The sequence below is a fragment of the Idiotropiscis lumnitzeri genome, chromosome 15 (genome assembly GCF_059441095.1).
Source record: "Idiotropiscis lumnitzeri isolate Australia: NSW breed Sydney's pygmy pipehorse chromosome 15, RoL_Ilum_1.0, whole genome shotgun sequence".
NCBI lineage: Eukaryota > Metazoa > Chordata > Actinopteri > Syngnathiformes > Syngnathidae > Idiotropiscis > Idiotropiscis lumnitzeri.
In genome coordinates, this window is record NC_142405.1 from 13,455,654 (window position 1) to 13,479,159 (window position 23,506).

Sequence of the window (23,506 nt, forward strand, 5' to 3'; positions counted from 1 at the left end):
ACCATGACTTGTTGGGTTACTTCAAATCACAAAATGAATTTTACGTGTCGCACAGTGGGGGGCAGATTAAGTCAATGCAAGAGTGTGATTAACTTGCCTATCGATACATTTTCTTCCACCTATCTGTAGTTATGTCACAGGCTTTGCAGGTTAAGCAGGAAATCCCAGACTTCCCTCTCCCATCATATGTATGTTATAGTGTTGAGCGGATCAATACTTCAATAACAAGCAGGCTCTACGAATAATGTAATCGGGATAAAGTATAAACTACAGAGCAAACACCATGGTCATTATGATCATAAGACCGATTAAAGTAATGAGGCAATGGGATTTAATTTAAACAGAGTGATGCTTTTGTGTTTATTGTTGTTCTAATAAAGCCATCTGTGGATCTGTTAAAATAAGAGGCAACCAAAACAAAAAGGTTGATGTGGAGAGACATTTATTCAAGGAATCAATTCATAATGTAGAAAGAAATGTGTTTCCCTTTTAAAAAAGATCAAGACTGTACCAGTGGCTGAAGTCAACAATATTTACACGATATGCTTAATGGTTTATTTATACACCCAGTTTGGACCTGAGTGTTACCTTTAAGCCTCTATTTTAATGAACAACGCAAATCCGGCATACAGAGGCACGATAAACTGGGTCTTGGTAATTTTGTGGATGCGTACAAGCTGACGTATTTTAAAAAAGGGGGTTTGCGCCGTTGTGGGCGTGAACAGCCTCCTCCATTAGCTACCAATAATTACAGGTGGCACACTCACATCCGCATTGAGACATCACTGCATAAAAATGGACGTAATGACCAGAGCACTGTTAATGATTTTTGCCGGTGACAACAGACAACATCAGCAGGTTCCTTCAATGAATACAGAATGAGCTGGTGATTACTGTTGGTGACTTAAACATATCCGCAACCTCATGCTTCTATCCCCATCCCTGCCCGTTGGTGTGGATAGTACGTGGATGTGTGTGTTCAATCAACAGAGAGAGACAAATGAGACTCGAGGTGTATGCGCTGCACTTGTTCGAACAAAACTTCCAGAGGGAGTTTACAATATTAAGTTAAAGAAGTTTGTTTATTTTAACAACTGGACAAAATCATAAAAGGCATGCTAGTGTTCACCGTTGCAGTATAATTAGTCACTTCCAAGCTGGCATTTGCATCAAAACAGAGAACCAAGCTGTCATTACTTTAAAGTGGATAAAAGGTTAAGTCGAGAGAGAGAGGAGTGATAGGTCTCCTCATGTTAGTTTGTCTCATCAATCGTCTCGAAAACTTAAACTATCCATCCATCCATCCATTATCTGTACCGCTTCTCCTCACAAGGGTCGCGGGGAACTTAAACTATATCTTTTAAAGATGTAACCTTCGGAGATCATTAGATTATTCATGGAATGACACTCAGGCAAATGGAGAATTTCAATGGACTTTTTTTCCTCTCTGGCAACGTTTGTGATGGTGCTATCGAAAAAGCACAGTCTTGCTTCAAAAAGGTCCATTTTTCATGTTATTCCTCTATTTGAAAATTAGCACCCGTTGTATTGTTTTCAAAATACTGTTTAGTATAGTTAGGCAGCTATTAAACATAGCCTCAATGTAAGCTAGATGAAGTTACCCTTGCCGCCCGTGTTAACTCAAATTGCTAGAAATACCCTCATAATATTTTGCATCAGTTGTCAAACTCGGGAGACAAATTGAATTTTAAATACATAGCAAGCACAAATAATTAATAGTTTACCCGACTGCCTGTGGTCAGACTTGGATGATGAAGGTAAAGTTCACTTGACATTTTTTCCTCAGCAGTCGAGCAATATTAAATACCATGTTACATATATATATATATATATATACATATATATATATATATGTATATATATATATATATGAACCATATAACACCGATAACTGCAGTGGCGGGCCATGCATTTCACACGTAAGCCTTCAGTGAAGTCATACTTAGTCTGATTTGAGTAATCCCCCTCATAACACCATCATTTATGACACCACGGGTGGACAAATAATATCCAGAAACTCACTTACACAGTACTAAGTGAGTGTTGGAAGACCTAGCTTTTCTTGAAAGGTCCATCTTGAAAAAGGCCTTGCAAGTGTATCTGCAATTAATTATACTCTTTTCCCTCCTTTGGCCATTGTGGTTTGAAAAAGCAAGAATAGATTTAGATTTTCAAACGGTCGCCAGTTACAACTTTCAGGTGTGTTGATTCGGCAAAGCGCTGCCGCCTCACAAGTAAGTATCTAATCACAAGACGCATTCATCACCTTCAACATAAGGTCAGCGAGAAGGCCCAACTGTCATCTACTCATGATCTAATTGGCTATCGCAACAGTCTATCAACTGTAATATCCCATTGACTCACACTGAACAGACGTCCTCACAATTGGATCTGAAGGCCTCGGACGAATAGGGCGTGCAACTGGTATTATGTAATCTGCCTGGCAACATAAACTTGCTGAATTCTGATTGGATAAAAACTCAACACTAGGATATGTGACATGTGAAGAATATGATCATGATTTCTTGATTATGTATGGTCAACAGAGAAGGCCGAGAAGGCCTTGACCGCGCACCACTGATTATTTTCAGCCTCAACATTCAAACACCCCTGAAGTCACTCAATTATGAAACTAAGAAACATTTTTGACATGAGCAGAAGCATTTTTTTGACAACTTTATTGATCCTACAGCATGGAAATTCACTTCACGTAGAGTGACATTTCTAAATGTGTTTTTTTTTGTGTCCTATATGGTTATCGTGTGTACTAATGTGAGAGCGTGTTCCAAAATCTCCTCAGTTTTTAGCTCAATGAGCATCCACAAGTGTGTTTTGCTTCTATCTTTGTTTTTGCGGCTTTGTGCATATCACTATTACATAACTGAATCTATTATTGTATTATTCTATTTGTGCACCCACAGAAATGGGGCAAGGCCTAAAAGAACCTAACGTAAAAAAAAAAAAGAAAACTTGCAAAATGTTTGAAAAGCAGACGGGCATGTATTCAGTTTCAGGGTAGGCTAAGCACAGATTTAAGAAAGAATCAGAGAAAATGTGTGGTGCAGACTTTGGGTATTTTGTTTTGAGAAATATTCAATTTACTCATCTCATCACACTTCATCTGCTTTCATACTGTGTGTGTGCGTGTGTGCATGGGGTTGGCGTGCGTGAGTGTGAACCACATCAATATGGAACTCAGGGGAGTCACTTACGTTTATGACGAATCGAAACTTCAGCATAAAGTAGGCCTAACAGACCCGAAAATGAACACAGCAGCGATAAGGTATGAGGATCAATTGCTTTCAGCGCATGCTTGTTCAGGTGTGAAGCTCCAATCATTCCAAAAGTTGTGTTGCAAAGGGCATTTCAGCCAACACAATAAACAAGTAGACAATTGCGTTTTTCTGTTTGCAAGCTTGTCTCACCATGAGCATTTTGTGACACAGAAATGTTGTTAGCATCAAGCAAGTCTGGGGCTGTTATTTAATGAGTTAGTGTTCTTTTTTTTTTTCATCAAAAATGATCAAAAACTTGCAGTAACAATGATAAATCGTGCTTAGAAAAAAAAAAGTGTTCCATAAAATAATCTCAAGAGGATGGCGCTAAGCAATGGGTGGCTTCTTTTTACACAACGTGAAATGCCACTGGACTTAACGGTTTAAACTTTGTCTGTAGGCTTCAGCATACCAATGAAGGGAGAAGAAGTAATTCACGCCATTAACTACGGAGCCTTGTCTTTCTTTTATGCAAAAGGTCTTCACGGGTTGTGGCTGACTGGTTAGCACGTCTGCCTTATAGTTCAGAGGTGCAGATTTTGATTCGGGGCTCTGGCATTCCTGTCTGGAGTTTGCATGTTCTCCCCGCGGCTACGTGGGATTTCTCTGGGTGCTGCGCAACATTCTAACGACATGCATGGTAGATTGATTGGATGCACTAACTCGTCCCTTAGTGTGATTGTGACTGCGTGCGGTTGTTTGCTTGTGAGTCCTGCGATTAGCTGGCAAACAGTTGAGGGTGTACCCCGCCTACTGCCTGTTGACAGCTGGATTAGGCTCGAGCTCGCCTGCAAGATAATGGATGGATGGATGGAAAAAAAAGAAATCTAGATTTCTGTCCAAAATCTGCCATTAGCTTATCCCCTGTCAGATGTCTGGCGCACTCTACTAAAGAATTGGATCCTTCAATGATGAGATGAAAATTTGGCAAAAATATATATTAATACAAAAAAAAAACTGGTCATAATGAACCAGGATTGAAAACAAAACGCTTGCAAAAAGCAAAGACGAATATAAATGGGAATTGCTTGTCACAGAAGGACTTGGAAAACCAATCTTGTATGATAAAAACCGAGCATAATCACAAGGAGCCAAAATAATACTTCCAGGAGCGAGGCAAAAAAAACATGACAAAGGAACACGAGATATAAACACGGAACGTCAAGATAAATTCAGGCGCTCGGTGATAAAGTCATGAGCAAGTCGAATCATCCGACATCGTGTTGTCGGCTCGGCAGTCCATTTACATGAAATTAATTGAAAGGCATAACAGGTAAGCTGCTGGAGGGAACGTCTTCCATTCCAGCTGGAAACCGAAGAAAAACAAACCAAAACAGAAACATGACATTCACACATCCCCGCAGAAATGTTTTGGTTGATGGCAACCACGCACAGTATGTCATTCCTTTAAGGCTGTGTACCAATTTTAACGACAATTGAGTGAAAAGGAACGATCCAAAAAAAATTGCACTAGTGGCCGTTTCAAAAGGCAACAGGATCAAACCGACAACCTTTGAGTTCGAGGGACCACCACACCATACATCCTGACCCAGATCACGCCACGGACAAGCATGTAATGATAAAAAGCTCTTATCTGTAAGTGAAATAGATTATATGATAGCAGTCTAAACTTTAGCCTTTGGAAGTGTCGCAGTTCGCAGCAGGCATGCGATTGATTTTCACTCAAATCCCCAATCGCACTTTGCTCCTAACAGGCACAAGTGTGATGGAAAATGGATGGATGGATACTAAACTAATGGACGATTGGTCTCACCTGTGGGACTTTCTTGTTCACCAGCTGCTGCGGTTCCTGAGCTGGTCAGTGCAGGTGCAGTAGTAGCACTAGTTGTACTACTTGCGTACTTCTTACTGCCACCGCACCCGATACTGCTGTCATCATCCCGCACTGTGGTGGCTGCTGATTGGATGCCCGAGTCTGAAGCGTAGTAGGTTTGCTGCCATTCAGCCACTTTCACCACACTGTCTGCCTCATTCACTGCAGAAAAAAAACATATCTGTAAAGTCTTTGCTCATCACCATGTATACCACCACCAGCACTTAACGGTCCAGAAGTTTTATTAACTCATTCAATGCCATTGACGGGTATAGAAGCTAAAAAAAAATACATTCATTTTGCCTGGCTGATATTGATAGGAGTTAACTTTTTGTTGACTGTCCCTTCATTTTGATTGATTAGCAATGCTCATGTATTTTTTTTTCCTCTATCAGAAGAGAAGCAGGAGCCTCTCTTCTCTTTTGTGGTGTGGTATAACTGAAGCAGCTCCATTTGAATCCCATAGTAAGCTCATGTGAGGCATTTTGGTTGACGCAACATTTCATTTTCCGCGTCAATGTGCTATTATGTAACATGTAATGCCATACAACTACATTACTACTTCAGATTTGTTGCATATGTATTTACTTTTATTTTTGCACTCCTTTATTCTGTTGTCTGCAGCCAGATCAGATTATAAGTGGCGATGTTTTTCTCAATTGATTTACCTGGATAAGTAAAGGTTGACTAAATAAATGTCATTTAAGCGCAACACCACTTGAGTGGAGCATTTTTCAAAGCAACAGAAGTCTAGCCATCACGCTGCAGTGCAGCACATGCACGATGAATGGGTTGGTGGACGGCGCAATTGCATTGCATAGCGCAGGATAAAGTGACCTTTACATTGTTTGTGGGGAGATTGGACTCCAGTTACCCGTGACCAAAATGATGTCAATCGCTATTGAAATGGGATGAATTGACACCCACGAGATCATTGAAAACATGAATTGTATCAGCAATTTCATTTTAAGGAGGCTCTCGATAACAGATGCCGTACTATTGTACTTTAGGGCCTAAGTCATCTATGAGATAAAAAGTGCAGGAACTATTTTTTCCATGTACCATATTTCCCGGACTACAAGACGGTAGGGGCGCTCTATAGTTCAGAAAAAAGGCTAAATAAATCTTGATTTTTTTTTCTTCTTGGGTCTGTTCTGTTTTAATTAGCAAAGTTGTTGCCGTGTAAAAAGGCACTGTTTTAACAATCTGTTTATGTACCATTATGTGCGTGTTTGGATTTACAGCTCCATATTAGCTTATTAGTATAAAAGCTGCGGACCACTCCTGGTACCTGCGTGCTGTCAACATTAGTCAGGCGTCCCCAATGCCCAACAGACCGGCCCTGATGGGCTTTTTCCAATTATCCAGTCAAATATTAATCCCAGTAAGTGAAATGCAGTACACCAAACTCCTCGGTTTCACAATTCAATTATTCTGTTATGGAAAATTTACACCATCCACAATGCTGCACAACAACAAAAATAATAACTAAAGTGAATAATATTCTGTGAGAACTGTGTGACTTCGCTCATGCCTCATTCCCCTCAACCTCTGTTCACTTGTCACTCTGCTATCCCATTACCTGATTGTGCCCAGGTGCACAGATGATGTTGCAGCTGCAGGATTAACTCACACACCAAACTACTACACACACACGCATATGTCTTGGTGGGCCATCGGATTCAAAAGTGACAAGCCTGTGGATGTGAGGGTGATAAGTTGGCCAGGCTTCTGCTTCATAAAGCAGCCTTGAGAGACGCGCTGCTCTGAAGACGGCAACTCTCCTTGCAATTTGAAGTTCATTTTCAAACAAATCTACCAAGGTCGGCCACAGATTGTAAAGATTGGAATGAGGGGGCCTTTACTGACAGAGAAGTTCAGTTTCTTGTGTTAAACAGAGTCTGATGAGCAGGGATTTGTATTGGGCAAGTTGTTATTCAACCTTTTCCGGCCACACGCTTCTTCTACCAGTCCATAAAGGGGAACAGTGGTGTCTGAGTCCAGTTCCACCTTGATAAGAGAGTATTTAAAATCCCATGTCGACAGTCAAAGGCAAGGAACTCGCTCATTAACATCGAGTAACTGCAATATGCAGATGAGTGTGCACTGCTCGCTTATTCCACAGCTGCCAAGCGACTGGCATTGGAACTAACAACTACCTCGCTCACACACACGCACACACCCCCCCACACACACGTCCTTGGTGCCTTTTCGAAAAAAAATACTTGTTGAGATTTCCTTGAACTCCTCCCTTCCTTGCCTACATCTCTGCACTTTAGTCAACATGATGTCTACATACCACCACAACAAACTTCCTAAATGAGACTTACTGTCATGGTCTGTGTTTGTCGTTTTTGGTTTTGGAATTTCGTTTCAATTGTTTCCTTGTGTTCCTTTGTCTCTCAGTAAAGCTTATTGTGGCTCATCAGCTCCCACCAACCCTTTGTGTCTTGTCCAGGTGTTCCTTATGGTCTCATTAATTTGTTCCCAGGTTGCATTCAGTCCTTGTTTGTTCATTGTCTCCTGGCAGGTGTCTGTTGTCCGTTCCTCAGCTTGTTTCACTTTTCATAGTCAAAGTTATTTAGTTCATTTCATTTCAAGTCTTTGTGTTTGTTTGAGCCCTGATGCCGTGTTTGTCAGTTACCCCTTGCCTCGATTCGCTGCATTTGGCTCATCCTCAACCTCCTTGCGAAACCTGTCACACACGAGCATCCCTTTTTTTAATTGAACGACTTGCATGAATGAAGTTGTCCGCCACATTCTTATAGAAATGCAACTGTGAAATAAAAGCTTGGCCTATCTGTCACTCAATTTAGAGAGTTGATGAAGTTGAAGCATCAGTTTAAATGCAAGTTTTTATGAGAGATGTAAAAAGCAGCGACACATGTGATTCTGACAATTTAATTGCATTTTATGGAGAAAATATCATTAACTGCGATCCAGACATCAGCCAGAAGACAGTGTTGGCAGAAATATGTTCACTCACTCATTACACGCTCTTAGGTAAGGTTCTTGCATTTTTTAAAGACATTTTTCATATTTTGCTCTTCTAATGAAGCTCAAAATGAGAAATGTCTATGCAGAAATGTGTCTTGGACTGCTGTTTCATTAGAACTGAGGTGCAAATGCTGAAGCGGGCAATTTTAAACTATTAATTTAAGCCATATTGAATTGCCGTGTGACTAAGAAGGCCAGTAAGTGGAAAATCCTGAGTATTTTTTCACACATAACTACTTCCTTCTACTACTTTGTATCAAAATGAACAGCCCCCGAAGTCACTTTTCAGTTATAACTCTATGTAAATCTACGGAAATTATATAACCATTTTGTTATTCTGAGCTCCAGATTGCATCCATAACGTGTGAGTGTTCAAGTAAAAACATTTATGCTGTCATATTACTGCAAGTGGCCCAATCTGGCAAGAATCTATTTAGCGAGCAGATGAATTCCATTGAGGCCAGTTGAATCAGACAGCCTTGATTAGACACTCTCGTGGCACCAGGCTGCACTGAGCAGATTGAGCGAGGCAGAAAACACAGTCAGGTCCATAATGAATGTTCATATTTACTAAGAAAAAACAACAACACAGATACAGTATATAAAACATGACAAAAACAGATGGCTGAATAGGCAGGTTTCATCATATGAAAACGCAATCAGGAAACCAATTTATTCATGAATTGATTACATTGACGAAAAATCCAAATGGATCACACACTTGAAAGAAGAGTGGCAATTTTTGCAGAACGACCAATTATTATAAAAATAAACAATGTGACTGTTACAGGCAATGTATTGTTTTTTTCTTCAAAAATTCATTTAGGTTAATTTAGCCCAATAACTGTGGGGCCTTGTGTTACCGAGTCAAAGCTGGGGTTACAAGTAATTACTGTGTAATAACATAATACAGGAGGACATACTCGTGTTACTCATACTGCGGCCCACCTTTGTGGAGTTTTTATGTTTGTATGGGTTGTCTGCAAGAACTCCGACTTACCCCCACATTTCTAAATCATTAGGCACATTGAAAACTGGAAATTCTCCTAGTTTAAATGACTGTTTGTCTATGTGTTCCCTGTGATTGACTGATGACCAGTTTAGGGCCCATCCATAGGCTCCAGCTCACCCATGACCCAGTAATGTGCGGTGAGGTTTATTAGAAAACAATAGAATTCAACTTTATACATATAGCGCATTTCACAACAGCTGGAGCTGTAACGAAGCGAATTCCATATGGTGTAATATAAATTGCCGCATAATTAGAACACAAATTAAAACACATAAACACATATACAATTATTATGTTGCAGTCAATTACGCACTGTTCAACAATGGGACAACAACACAAAAAAAATCAAAGAATATGTGATATATGTTCATTGTTTCTGTTTTGTTTGCTGGGTTGCTGAGATGTTTTTTAAATAAAAAAAAAACGATTAGCTCTTGCCTTTTATATTTTTATTGAGAACCCCCATTATAAAATTACCTTTGTCTGGTATATTAACTGCATGTCTGATGTTTCTATATCTGTAAAGAATTTGACGTTATGATTAATTGAATGGAGCCAACTCAATTACGTATTAACAAGTGAACGGGAGAAATCGCCTGCGACTCCCGGTTCAAATTGATGGCTGAACGTGCTCAACCAGCCAAGGCCAACTCTTGTGGTTATGCATGTTTATGGGAAGCGTGTCATGCGTCTGTTTCTGACTGAATAGTTCACAAACATTCATTCAGCATATTAGGCAGACTGTTGAATGTCAGCAAGTGCATTACATGAGCGATAAAACATTCATATTGGTGATATATAGACAAATAGCTATTATGGGAATGCACATGCTATAAACTGCCTCTGTCAACTTATGTGTGCCTCGTCGCTTGAGCCAAGCAGGGAGCCATGCTTTGTCCACTTCTCACCCACATATTTGAATAGGAATTATGCAAATTGAGGTATTTTAAATCGTAAATTCATTGACATTACAGTATTTGATTTAAAAAGAAAATAAATGTAAATCGCAGACTATACAACTAAAATGGAAAATAATTTGATGTTATCATTAGGTTGTTGATGTTTGTTTTTTGACAATTTTGACCCGTATGCATAATTCAGACTGGGACTGGGTATGGTGAAATTAAGGCGTTATCTAATCTTTTCATCATTTGTCCAAAACAATAAGTTAATCATCAGGTTTTTATTTAGCGTAATGACCATCAGCTTCAGTAATTGCGATGTTGTGCCTCTTAGCAGTTAGGAAAAATAAGGAAAGTTAATAAATGTGAAGTGAGCAGTCAATCTATTAGAACAGGATGTAATAAAACATGGTGTCGCTTGGCATTTAGATACGCAACGCTGAAAGAGATAAACATCAGATGTAAAAGTCAACGTCATTAAGGGCCATATTCCCCCGTTTGCGCATGAGTCATTTTTAAAGCGCCTGTCCAGCCTTCTGAAACACCCACCGCACATACTGAGACTTGTGACTGAAATGCGGAAAAAAACTTAAAGGACCATTTAAATTTCAATGTAGCAGATGCAGGGCCCGATTTTCGTGCCATGTTTAAAACGTAATTAGAGACAGGAAACAAAAGTTACCCTTAAAGCTTTTTAATGTCCAAATGATAAGATTGCAATGATTACTTTGTTAAAATGCAATGAAAAGGCCTAAAAAAATGCAGAAAACTCAATGTTTTTGAGAGCCGGGAACACCCACTTGAAGCCCGGCTAGTTTGACCCAGTGTGTGGGTAACGTTACTTCCCCAACGGGGTCGTCAATACAAGCTGTATGTAAAGTATATACAACAGTCTCAAACTTGGGTTTTAAACTGGACAGTGATTTGAAATGAAATCAGCAAATCAGTGCTGTTGTTCGATCTAGCTTCTTTCATTTTAGGCAGCTGGCTAAAGTGAAGCCCTTTCTTTCCCAGCAGCACTTAGAAACAGTAATCCATGCATTCGTTACATCAAGGCTAGATTACTGTTATGCACTTTACTTTGGAGTCAGCCAGTCCTCTCTCAAGCGCCTCCAACTGGTCCAAAATGCTGCCACTCGCCTTTTAACTGGCGATTGGAAGACGGATCACACAACCCCAACCTTGGACTCTCTTCACTGTCTCCCAGTGCACTTTAGAGTTTGCTTCAAAATACTTCTGTTCGTCTTTAAATCTTTAAATGGCCTCACCCCAGCGTACCTCTTTGAGCTCCTCCACCCCTACGCACCTGCCCACTGCCTCAGGTCTGTGGACCAATTGCTGCTGGAGGTGACGAAGACTAAGCGCAGCCTCAGGGGGTGTGCGCCTTTTCTGTTGCCGGTCCTTCCCTATAGTTCCCTATAGAACGACCTTCAATTAAATATTAGGCAAGCCCCCCGTCTGTCCAATTTTAAAACCCCTTTGAAGACACATTTTTATTCTTTAGCTTTCAGCTCAACATGAGACTGTCACTGTTCTGCTGTTCTTCTGGTATCTATTGTGAATGTGTTTTAATTTGTGTTCTAATTACCTGCTAATTAACATGAAGGCATATGGAAAGTCTTTGTTACAGCTCCAGCTGTTGTGAAATGAGCTAAATAAATAAAATTCTATTATATTGTATTATTGTACATGGCATGATAACAGTCGGATTGTGTAACACTGCCAACTATCTTATATTGAAAGATAGTGACAAGAAAGGAGTGAAATTTACCTTCTTCTTGTAAACAAATTTTATTGATTGAGAGTGTCTTTGTCCTCTTGATTTTGTGGTAGGAAGGTGAATTATTCACATGAAGAAAATACAATGCATCTAGGCTGGAGTATTTATAAAGTAGTGTGCTATATAGAAATACGTATAACTTGGTTGTATTCATAAATGATAATAAAAGAAAACTCGAAATTTTATGAAATGTCAGTGTGGGTTATGCATCAGATTATAGTTTGTCAATATTTCATTCTGGGCCAGTGTCTGTCCTCATAAGCAGTCTGTGAGCAGTGCAGCAGGATTCAATGAGCCATATCCAATTCATACTTGTGATCTTATAACACTTGTCGAACAGAGTATTTTCATTTTCTCAGCAAATCAGCCCAGCTCCGGCAATATCATCAACATATGTACTCAGCATTTTCTTTCTCTTGAAATTATAAATAAAGTAGGTATGTAGTTATTGTCATGAGCTGTCTTTGTTGTTTTTGGTTTAGTATTTAGTTTCATGTTTTTTCCTCGTGTTTGGTGTGTCTCGTCATGTTCATTGTGTCCACCTGTGTTCGTCTACCCAAGCCCCAGTGTTAACCAGTCAGGTCATTCCAACTCTGTGTTTCTTGTCCAGGTGCTCATCGTTGTTCTGTTAATTTGTCTGTATTTAGTTCCATGTTTCCTTTCCATTCTTGTTGGTGCATAGTCCCTGTCTGCGTCCATTTCCGTTTTCTTCCTGCCTGTCTCGCCCAGTAAAGTCAAGTCAAGTCAAGTTAAGTTAAGTCAAGTCATTGTGTTTTGTCGGTCCCTGTGCTTTTGCACTTTTTGATATTTTTAGTTTTTTTTCCAAGTTCCTTGTTTGCCTTTTGTTTCGTCAATTAAAAAATTATTAAAGTTACTCCAGCCTCACTTCCCTGCATTTTTTCTACCACAACCTCCACGTCGACCTGACAGTCATAAACAAGATAAAACTTTTACCATACTTTAAGAAAAAAAAATACATTCATGTTACTAATTTCCCCAAAGTTTTAATTTTAATTAATGTATACCTAAGTTTGAAACAATGTGAATTTTATTTTCTTGTATCGTGTCAGAAATAATTAGGATGTTTCCACTGATTGATTACAAAGTCTACAATGCAAACTGATGTAAATAAATATAATCTCATTATTTCATTATTGCATTTCATAGCATGTCGAGATCCAGTCCTAGAGGGCCGCCTTCCTGCATGCTTTCAATCTCTCCCGGCTGCAACACACCGAATTCAAATGATCAGCAAGGTCTGAAGAAGCCTGATAGGTATCCTGCTCATTTGAATCAGGTGTCTTCCAGGAGAGATGGAAAACATGCAGGACCCCTCGAGGACTGGAGTTTGACACCCCTGATGTAGAATAAATTTCATACCTGCAAAAAATGTCGTATACACGTGCAATTTTGCAATTCATTTGTAAGTTGTGATTAAGACTTTTCTCGTGGCTCTGTTCACAATGAGTCAGATGGTCCAGCTGAGGCCATGTATGGTCAAGTGTCATCCATGGCTGTCAGCATTGCATGTTTGGCTCCATCAGCAACTCTGTGCCCACTCCAAAAACATGGTTTCTTGAAAAAATATTTACCACGACAACTATATTTTTGGAGTTGATGGTAACTTAGATAATCATGTAATTGAATTATTCAAATAACACTGCACTTTAAATAGACTACAAAGCGCAGTCTAACTATGTACATTGGTGGAGTATGAAGGGCATGCCCCGAATCAGGTTTTGTTCCTGAAACCATTCCCACCTTTTTTTCACACCTTTATTCACTGGTTAGTATCTCATTTACTTCCAAAAAAGTGCTTTCCAATTTTCAGACCCCTCCCTCAACACATCCACCTTTTGTCCACGGAGATGTGTTAGCAGTTACTTAATTCAGCTGGCATATGCCTGACTGAAGCACTGCTGCTGACTGTGGATTGTAAAATCAAAATACATAAATTATAATTTGTCATACACCCACTGGCAGAGCTATAGCACTGACAACCCCCACACCCCCAAGTCTCATGTTGAGTCAAAAGCCAAATAATAAAAATGAGTTTTAATGCGAGTTTTAAAGATGGAAAGCAAGGGGCTAGCCTAACATGTAGTTGGAAGTCTTTCCAAAGAGAGGGACTGGCAATGGATGAGGCTCGATCCCCTCAGAGCCTTTGTCCATAGTACCTCTAACAGTATCCGGTTTGCAGAGCTGAGGCGCCGGGCAGGTGCGTAAGGGTGGAGGAACTCAGAGGGGTAAGGTAGGGTGAGACCATTTAAAGATTTGAAAATAATACCCACGTTTGACACTGTTGGCTTTCGATAAGGAGGTCAACAGGATGAGAAAATACAAGGGCCACTGGGACCAAACACCATAACTTCTGTTTTGTTTTCATTGAAGAAATTGAGTCCATACAAGACAAGTGGCTTCAGTGAGAAAGCATCTTTTTTGCTCAGTGGGCCATAGAGCTGAAAGTCAGCATTGCAGTGAGAGAAAAAGCCATGTTTCCTTAAGATGCTACCCAAAAGGAGCAGATACAATGAAAACAGCAGAGGCCCCAGAACTGAACCCTGTCAAAATCCAAACTACAATGGAAGAGTGCGGGACTCAGAGCAAGTAAGGCTAACACAAAAGGTTTTGTCAGCCAAATAGGATCTAAACCACTCAAGGGTGATACCACTAATGTCCACCTGGTGCTGCAAAGGAACCAACAGAATACTGTGATACAGCATGTCAAACGCTATAGTTAAATCCAACCAAACCAGACACGCACAGTCTCCAGCCTCATTTGCCAGGATGTCTTTAAAAACTTGTATAAGGGCTGATTCTGTGCTATGCATCATCTTGAAACCTGAATGGAAGACCTCCATGAGGTTATGTTCATTGAAGAGAGATTCTAACTGAATGTGCACCCCTTTTTCCAGAATTTTTTGAATGAAAGGTATCTTGGAAATTGCCCTGCATTTGGCTGGCAACCAGTTCAGGGTGTACCCCGCCTACTGCCCGAAGATAGCTGGGACAGGCTCCAGCAAGCCCCGCGACCCTTGTGAGGAGAAGCGGTACAGATAATGGGTGGTTGTTATCTTACAAATTGTCATGGCCCGTTTCCGACATGTCTTGTTTTGTTTTCGTCTGCTCAACGGGCGTGGGGGGGTTTCCTTCCAGAGCGTGTCGTGTTGGCTGGAGAGATGCGCCCACCAGCCACGCACCTGTTACTCGTTTAATTAACTCACTACTTAAATGCCTCATCTTTACTACTCGGCGTCGGTGCATTGCCCTTTTCTTCAATGTCACTGTTGCTCTTTGTTCCCCGCTCATGCTCACAGCTCATGGTTATTTGTCACTGTCCCTGTTTCCTCGTCAAGTTTAGTTCTGTCCAGTCGCGTTTTGTTCATCCTCGTTGTTTTGCACCTTGTCACGTTCGTTTGTTCCTAGTACCTTGTTTCTCGTTTGATTTGGTTAATTAAATTCCCTTAAGTTACCCTTGCCTGGCTTCCCTGCATTTTGGGTCCTCCTCTACCTCCACCCCCCGCTCGTAACACAAATAGGTCTAAAATCTGACAGTACATCTTGATGGAGGGCAGGTTTATTGATCAAGGGTTGACCACAGCATGTTTAAATTGTTGGGGTATGGATGGTATTGGTGTTTGAAGCAAGAGTCCGAGCTGTAGAAATTTTATCAATGAAAAATTGCAGCAATCTTTTGCACAAACAAGAGTCAAAGCAAATAGGCTGAGGGAGTTTCCGTACAGAATTAATAGTTTTAAATAGTACACGTGGGTTGTGGGGAAAATAAATTCGGCTGCTCAAGAGACTCTAGGACAGAGTGAAAGAGGACAACATTTTCCCAACACTATAATTCATCAGGGAGCACTGTGTAAATCCATGTTACAGATTGACCCCGTAGCGAAGCCAGTTGTGAAACACGTTAACTTCAATCAAGTGAGGGGACTTCACCATGATCATCGGGACTTGGCTTTACTATTCTAATGTCAACTGGTGAAGTTTGGGGAGAGTAAGTCAACGAGTGTGGGAGCTGAAACGGGAGATGATTTAATTTTCGGAGTTACTTGAGTACACTGACAATTTTCCAGAGGTGAATGACAAATTGGCTTTGTGATTTAGCTTTTACTGTGGACACACTGCAATGAAAAAAACTGTTTGTGCATGAAATGCAAGTTAACATCAAAGCCTTCAAAACCAGGATAGTTTTAATTAAAAAACAAATGTCAGACAGGCCATTCGTTCATTTTTCCAAACCTGATATGTTAAAAGACGTGAAATGAATAACCTACATGAAGAATTCTGCAGTCGACCCTGAACACCTCAAATCTATTCTGAGAATCACCACAACAGACTTTGATGCACTGGAAAAATTGGGGTGATCAATAATGCTGTTCCTAATGAAAGGTCTTAATACTTTAATGCTTTTTTTTTCTGTTTAAGTGTACTGGAGGATGAAGAACACAATCACGTTCAGTCCCTCTGTCATCACGAAGAGGAGGCTCTCCACCTGTCCACCTCTACAGGATGCTACACAACTGGACAATAAATATGACATTCTCAACCTTCGAGATTTCCCTTTTTTGGAGCACCCTGTTCGATGTCGTTCTCCACCCGACCTGTCAGCCCAGAGCCCACCAGCTTGAAGCTGGCACAGCAGACAGTGTTGGTGGTCCTGTGGTAGCTGCCCCTCGTGCCCTCCTCTCCATCACTATGACGCACTGTGACAGACGGCGTCATACTGCCACATTAGTGCGGCACCCACCAGCAATTATGTTCATGGGCACTTTGTTGGTCTGGCATGTGGCAGTGTGTCGCGGCCAAACGTACGACCCAGGTGCCCAGGTAACTGATATCACTTCTGCGGCGCTACACCTGACCCAGACTCTCCCCTACAGCAGTGGTTGTGGGTGCAGGCATTAAAGACCTGAGGAAATCTAACTCATTCTACAATCCTTGTCCATCTCTTTGACTACTCTCACATCTTCCTCTCACACACCAGACAAATCATCCCGGTTGTCCAACACGGATAGTCACACTCATTCAGTACATCAGTCTGGGAACTGGAACAACGTCATACAAATTCACACAAATTCGGAGATCACACAAATCAGCACGCTTAGCACTTCACCGAAAATGGCACTTTTTAACCTACCATCTTTTTCAAATAAGTCTTTTATTATCAACAATCTGAATTTTGAACGTGAGCTGTTTCTTTTTTATGTGAAACCTGGCTGAGTACAGATGGACCATCTGTTCTTTTAGAAGCTTCCCCTCCCAATTATATTGTCTCATTCACAAACAGAGCGGACCGAAAGGGAGGGTGTATGGCAGCTATTTTACCCTCATCTCTGGATTTTAATGAAACCCTCTTTAGTTTTTATCCAGCTATTGAGTATCCCTCTTTTGTTCTAAACAATTCAATATTTTGTATGTGTGTTTAGAAACCTCCCAAATACAAGTCATTTATCGCAGATTTTTCATTTATGTGGTTAGAAAAAAATTAAATGCTGATAATGCTGAAACGAGTCTTCCGCTTCAGCCAAGCAGGAAAACTGTTTAGCCCGTTGTCAATGGAGCGCAGTGGAGTAACACCAATAATGTACTTCATTGTTGTGTTGATTGTCAGTAGGAATATGAATGAGCTTGAGCTTTAAGATTTGATGGTTTCTGTATGAATATTTCAAATCAGGTCAGAATTTCAGCAAGTTCTCCAAAAACTGATGGGACATAACGCCATGCAACGCAAACCCTTCCTCCCACCAAAGGAGCAATAAGTGAAATACAAAACATTTAAGGTGTCCTCAACACTGTTTCTGTCTCTATGAAACATGTGGGCAATATGTTGCGACGGCAAATTCAACCTCGGGCCACAAAACGCATGTTGACTGTTGGGCGAACTCCAATGCACCCTTGATGACCCTGCTAACTGCCGAGGTTGTAGATCTGGTCCACAATTCAATGACCAGGACTAAAATATACTGCTCTTCCTAAATCTAAGATTCGACATCTCGACAATACCGGGGAGAACATGCAAACTCCACACAGAAAGGCCGTAACCGGAATCACGACCTCTGAACTGTGAGGCCATTGTGCTGCACAAACTTTTTTTTTCTTTTTTGGGAGGATTTTTTTCCAGATTTATAAACGGCTGATTAGTCAGTTGGCCTTGAAATGTGGCCAGCTCTTGGTAATAATCATGCTGTCTACCAACATGCCACACCTATGAGATGGGATGGATTATCTCGACAAAGGAAAAACACTCACTTACAGATTTGGACTGATATGTTAACAACAGTTGAGCAAAATGGCCTTTTGCATATCTAAAAAAGATTTTAGGTCATCTCATGAAAAATAGGAGGAAAAACAATGTTGTATTAGTTGTCCTTTCCTTGTTGCAAGATGTGAACTTTTAAAGTGGACTTGGTTGCTTGCTTTGATAGCTTGATTAAAACAAAGGGTGTTTTTGATCGAGATGTAGTTTGTTTTTATCAGTTTTGTAAACACATTTAGTTTCAGTTATTAAAATTTTTTTTAATTCTTATTCATTTAATTTATGAGTATCATTTTTGTTCATTCATTCTTTGCTAACTGCCTTTGACACACTTTGCATTGCATCTGGCAACTATCTGATTTTCGTGAATAAATAATGAACAGTGAGAGAAAGCAGTGCAGTGATAATTCCACTATATGCAATAAATTGCAATATCAATATACTGTCCCACCTCTAGCAGCAGCACAAAAAAATGTTAGACGAATGGAAAATTCTGTGACTGCTGTTTTCTTCCCTTCTTGCTGGGCACTTATCTCCAATGATATTTTTATTTACTTTTTCATTTGAAATTTCTTATTTCAAAAAGCTTCTCGACTCGGAATTTCACCTCCAAAGCAAAATTCATGGTGAACAACATGGTGTTGTTCAACAAGAGAAAGACAATCGAAGCAGCACAAATATATAAAGATGGAACCAGTGTAGCTCGTGCCCCGTTGACCAGCTCTCAATGCCAGATGGTCAACAACACCGGGTGACTACTTGTGAAGCAGCTAAACACAGCCCACTGCTTGATTCTTTCCCAAAGCAGATGGTGAAGGTGACTTACAAGCACACACCTGGTGTAAGTAAAACGATTTTGACATAAGAACTAGAACGGAAACTAAAATGACATCAGCAAAAGAAAGAGAAACATAAATATTTATAAGGAACTTCATTTTTTTCATGGGAAATTTACAGCTATGGAAAGAGTCTATACACAGACTGCAATAAAATGTATTTTTTTCACGTAGTCTTCACACATGAGAAAAATTCCATTGTACAGAGGAACCTAGACTTTTAACACCTAGTGTGAAGTAAACTCGGAAAAATGCCAAATTAATTAATTTGTGTCACAAGAAAAGTAATGACACCGAATGCAAACAATAAAGCATGAAAAAATATTTTGATATAGTATATTTGACAAAATAATTGTTTTCCCGAAGTGAAATTCTGCCAAGCGACAAACCCAAAAGTATGACGTCATTCCAACACAACTATGGCAGAGCTCAACATAGAAAGTGTATTAAGCCTCATTTGAAGAGTTGGAGGAAGAGGACCTTTTTGGAATTCTGTTTGTTGGAACATACATGTACAAGCCAGATGCACAGGCGTTATTCGCTGTGAATTATTGTTTTAAATTTGATGCTCTATCTTGCTGTAAATGACGAATGGTGAGATTATTCTGCTAGTACTAAGACCATAGGTTATAGTGGGTTGGTTTCCAGAGCTGGGCACTTGACACTTTTTTCCCGGTCACCCCTGATTGATATCAACCAATCACACCCATGGATGATTGGTATCAGAATCAACAGCATAAAACCCATAATTGCACAGCTGTCATTGCAAAATGGTCCCCTTACAATACAAAAAGACATAAATACGAGTGCACACTTTTGTTTTGCAAGCACTGTCCCAAATTATTTCACAGAAGTGTCCATTTCTGTGAAATCATGAAGTAGCCAGTACTTACTTTGCATGGACATCATGTCTGTCCACTTGCACCTCTACTTTCAATGCCCTCTGACCTGTAAGGAAAAACATAAATCATGACTGAAATAAGAAAGAATATTTTGGAATATATATATATATATATATGAAAAATGCAATTAATGGTGATCAATTCTGGAAACATTTGTTGGTAGCACTAATATATATATATATATATGTATAGTATATGTATGTATGTGTGTGTGGGGGGGTGCGTGCGTGGGGGTGTGCGGGTGCGTGTGTGTGTGTGTGCGTGTGTGGGGGGGGTGTGTGTGTGTGTTATTGCCAGTCTGCCAATAACTCCGGGGCAACTTTTCCTCCCCAGTCCACCTGTGGCGTCCACAAAAGTGATTGCTGCTATTGTGAAAACCTTAAAATTGCACCAAACACAGATGCGGCATTTTAAACCATACGGAGCTCACTTATCCACAGTAACTCCCAGGAGCCAGTTAGAAAGGTCGATGCATCTTATGTTCCTTGCCAGGAGCCCTCGATTGCCTAGTTGAGATTTACCCCCACTCACATCAACACGAAAGCCCAGCCAATGCTGAGCTTAGGTGAGGGAGAAATACAAAATGTAGCTCGAGACAGCAGGAAAGGGGAGGCCAATGGTGACAGAATGTACGTTTAGATTTCTTTAATTTGCAATTGTTTTGTCAACTATTAAACAAATTACTCTTATGTTTTAAGTATGGGCATCCGATGATAAGTAGGGTAGCTTGGACATTGGTGTAAAATTGCTTGAGACCGAGGCATCAAGAGAAGGTATCTTTAAATATGGGTAGACAATTGCAAGTTAAAAAAAATAACGGGCAACCCACCAAAGGGTTGGAAAATGGTTAATGAACGATAATATAGCTGGTCCAATTGATTTATCAGGCTGTACAGGATTCAGAGATATTTAAGGTGCAAGGGCAACCTAATTTCTATGTTTGCGATGTCGACAAGTCTGGTATTGACAAGAACATTCATAATGACTGAGAGAATTTTCTTCCCTAGGTTGACAACGTCTTATACTGTGTCGATAATCAAATTGACTTTCAAAGCAGAAGCAGATGAAGTCAGATAAGGTGGAGGTAATTTCAGACTGGTGGAAGTGATGATTGATGGGATAAGAATCCCTTCCTTGCCAATAGTGCAACCACCTTTATAGCTGCTGATAATGCAACTCTTTTTATATTTGTTGGAGTTTTTATGAGCATGCTGTTTAATCAGATGTTTGAAGTCATGAAAGATCCCCCAAAAGAAAAGTTAATTCTAGAAAAGTCGGAATCCTTGACTTTGTATTTGGCTTAGCTTTAATCAAATACTAGAACTACATTTGTAACTGTAAATCAAGATTATTTACAGTCATTGCAAATACAGTACAGCACAATACCAAAGTGCTTGCATTTTTGTGAACTATATTATTCAGGGCACAAACAGCAGGAAGTTTTGATTTAAAACTAATATCTCTATATTTACAAATAGATACATTTATTTTGGGATCCCATGTCACACTTCTAAATCATACTTTCTGAATATACCGTATTTTTACGGCCATAAGACGCGCTGCATCAAAGGGCGCAACACCAGTTGAGGGTGATATTTCCGTATTTGATGCATATACTAGGTGCGCCGCACTACAAGGCGCTAGTTTGGCTGCTCGCTCGCGCTAGCGCGAGCTCGGCTGCTTGCGCTAGTACTAGCTCGGCTGCTCGCGCTGGCTGATGCGCTAGCTCGGCTGCTTGCGCTAGTACTAGCTCGGCTGCTCGCGCTAGCTGATGCCAGCTTACCAGGACTCAATCCCCTATGGGATCATTGCCAGAGGTATCACCCCGTTTGATTGACAGATGTCATGAAACTATTAGGAATCACTGTCAATAACAATGACTTTAACCAATAAAAGGTGTCTTGGCAATAGTCTACTAGACAACGTCGGGGGAGGGACTTCACTGGTCACCACAGTCCTTAGAAACACGGTTTCAAATCAAACCCAAAAAAACACTCAGCATACAAGCAAACAATGAAACAAAGAAATAAGATTAACACAAAACATGTATCTTTCATGCCATCTATATACCCAAAAGAAATAAAAATAACGCAAAAAGATTATAGTAATGGCTTCTTGGGAGCCACTCAGAGATGTGCTGTTGTGCTTTGGGCTTTTTGCAGTCTGTTGTCTAAACCTGGGACGTTTCTTGCTTGCAATAACATAAATGATAAGACAGACTACAACATTGTGGACAGCTGCCCTTTTGTCCAGCTTTCTCCTACACCATCACCCAAACACCATAGTCACATAATGTATAAGTCACGGACAATTAGAAGCATGGGTGACTCAGACATTGTCCAGCAGGGTGTGCTAACATGCACTCCGAACAGCCCAATGAGTAAAAGGGTTGATTGTCGCGAGTGATGCTTAGTCCATATAATGGGCGCGTCGCTTTACAAGGCGCTTTGTTTGCTTTGGGGAAGATTAGGGATTTTAAAGAGTGCACTATGGCCCGGAGAATATGGTATATAAAATTGACAAGATCGATATAAGTCACGATGAGCAGTAATCTTTTGACTCAGCAGTCCAGTCTTCTTGAAGTTTATATGGACCCAAATCCCCATTCAAATGCAATTTACTGCATAATATATCACGATTGTCAAAGTAGACTTACAGTTGCATAAACTCATCTAAATATTTATATTTACTTTTTGCAATGAAAAGGCATAGTTTTACATCACAATGATAGACGACATGGGATTGCGAGATATTTTATAAGCATTTGACCCATGAGTCCATGCGAAAAAACAAAAGAGCTACGATTTAAACAGGCGAACCTTCCGTCACTGGGCAACGAGCTCTATGAACCGAGCCACAGCCGCCCAGCAGGACTAGCCCATTGCTGGGGCCCAGCCAAGAACCAGTCATAGCTGGTGACCAGTCGGCCTCTTGCAACCACTGTTGGGAATAACGGCATTTAAGTATAATGGCGTTACGAACGATGTTCATTTTTCAGTAACTGAAATTGAATTAATTACTTTTCCCATTGTAACAGTTACCATTGCTGATAATGATTCAAGCTTTCAAACAGCTGGCTGCCAGCAAACCACATATTAGCTTTGATTCATTCTGCGGGAGCTGGGTAAGATCATGATTGGAGCAGGAGTGGTCCGCTGGTGCTTGTGTGACTGTGATTGGCTAAGAAGCTGGGTGGGCGGATGCTTTGCTCTCGTTGGAATGCATGCTCTTCTAGTATCAAAACACACATCGAGAATGGCAACGACGAATTGGGGACATTCAAGAGTAGCGTTTTCCAACTGGAAGTACAGATGCTACTTGTCACTGATTGAAATAAAAGGCAAGATTGTTAATGTGAGATGCACGCTATCTCCAGGGAAAAAGACTTTATCCACATCTGTCTCAAACAACTCCAATCTTCCGAAGCACCTCTCATCAACACATGCTCACATGCCACTTGTTGCTAACCCAACCCCAAGCCCAGATGCAACTTCTTCTTACATTTAAGTTTACATTTAAGTTTGCATTTACTTTTTATATATTTTTATTTCTATGCATGTGGGAATTTGCAATCTGTTGAGTTTGAATTAACTAAAGACTCTAAAATATATTATTTATTCAGTCAGCTATTATAAAAAACGTTTACACTATAGGTCGAACATAATAGAAAAATGTCATA

The 23,506-nt window shown here is 40.3% G+C and overlaps 1 protein-coding gene across 3 annotated transcripts in view; it reads right to left on the minus strand.

Moving 5' to 3' along the window:
• LOC148323006 (junction plakoglobin a-like) overlaps positions 1–23,506 on the minus strand; it is a 123,526-nt gene that overhangs the window by 29,346 nt on the left and 70,674 nt on the right. Inside the window, exons 2-3 of one of the 3 annotated variants that reach the window (XM_088316763.1) lie at positions 19,819–19,873; positions 5,071–5,292 (exon numbers count right to left, since the gene is read on the minus strand). In XM_088316763.1, the coding sequence (XP_088172889.1) occupies positions 5,071–5,292; positions 19,819–19,834 (238 nt within the window). In that variant the 5' untranslated portion in view covers positions 19,835–19,873. Of the gene's footprint in view, positions 1–5,070; positions 5,293–7,460; positions 7,596–19,818; positions 19,874–23,506 lie in introns of those variants that run through there. The other 2 variants (XM_088316764.1, XM_088316765.1) reach the window with 2 other exon arrangements.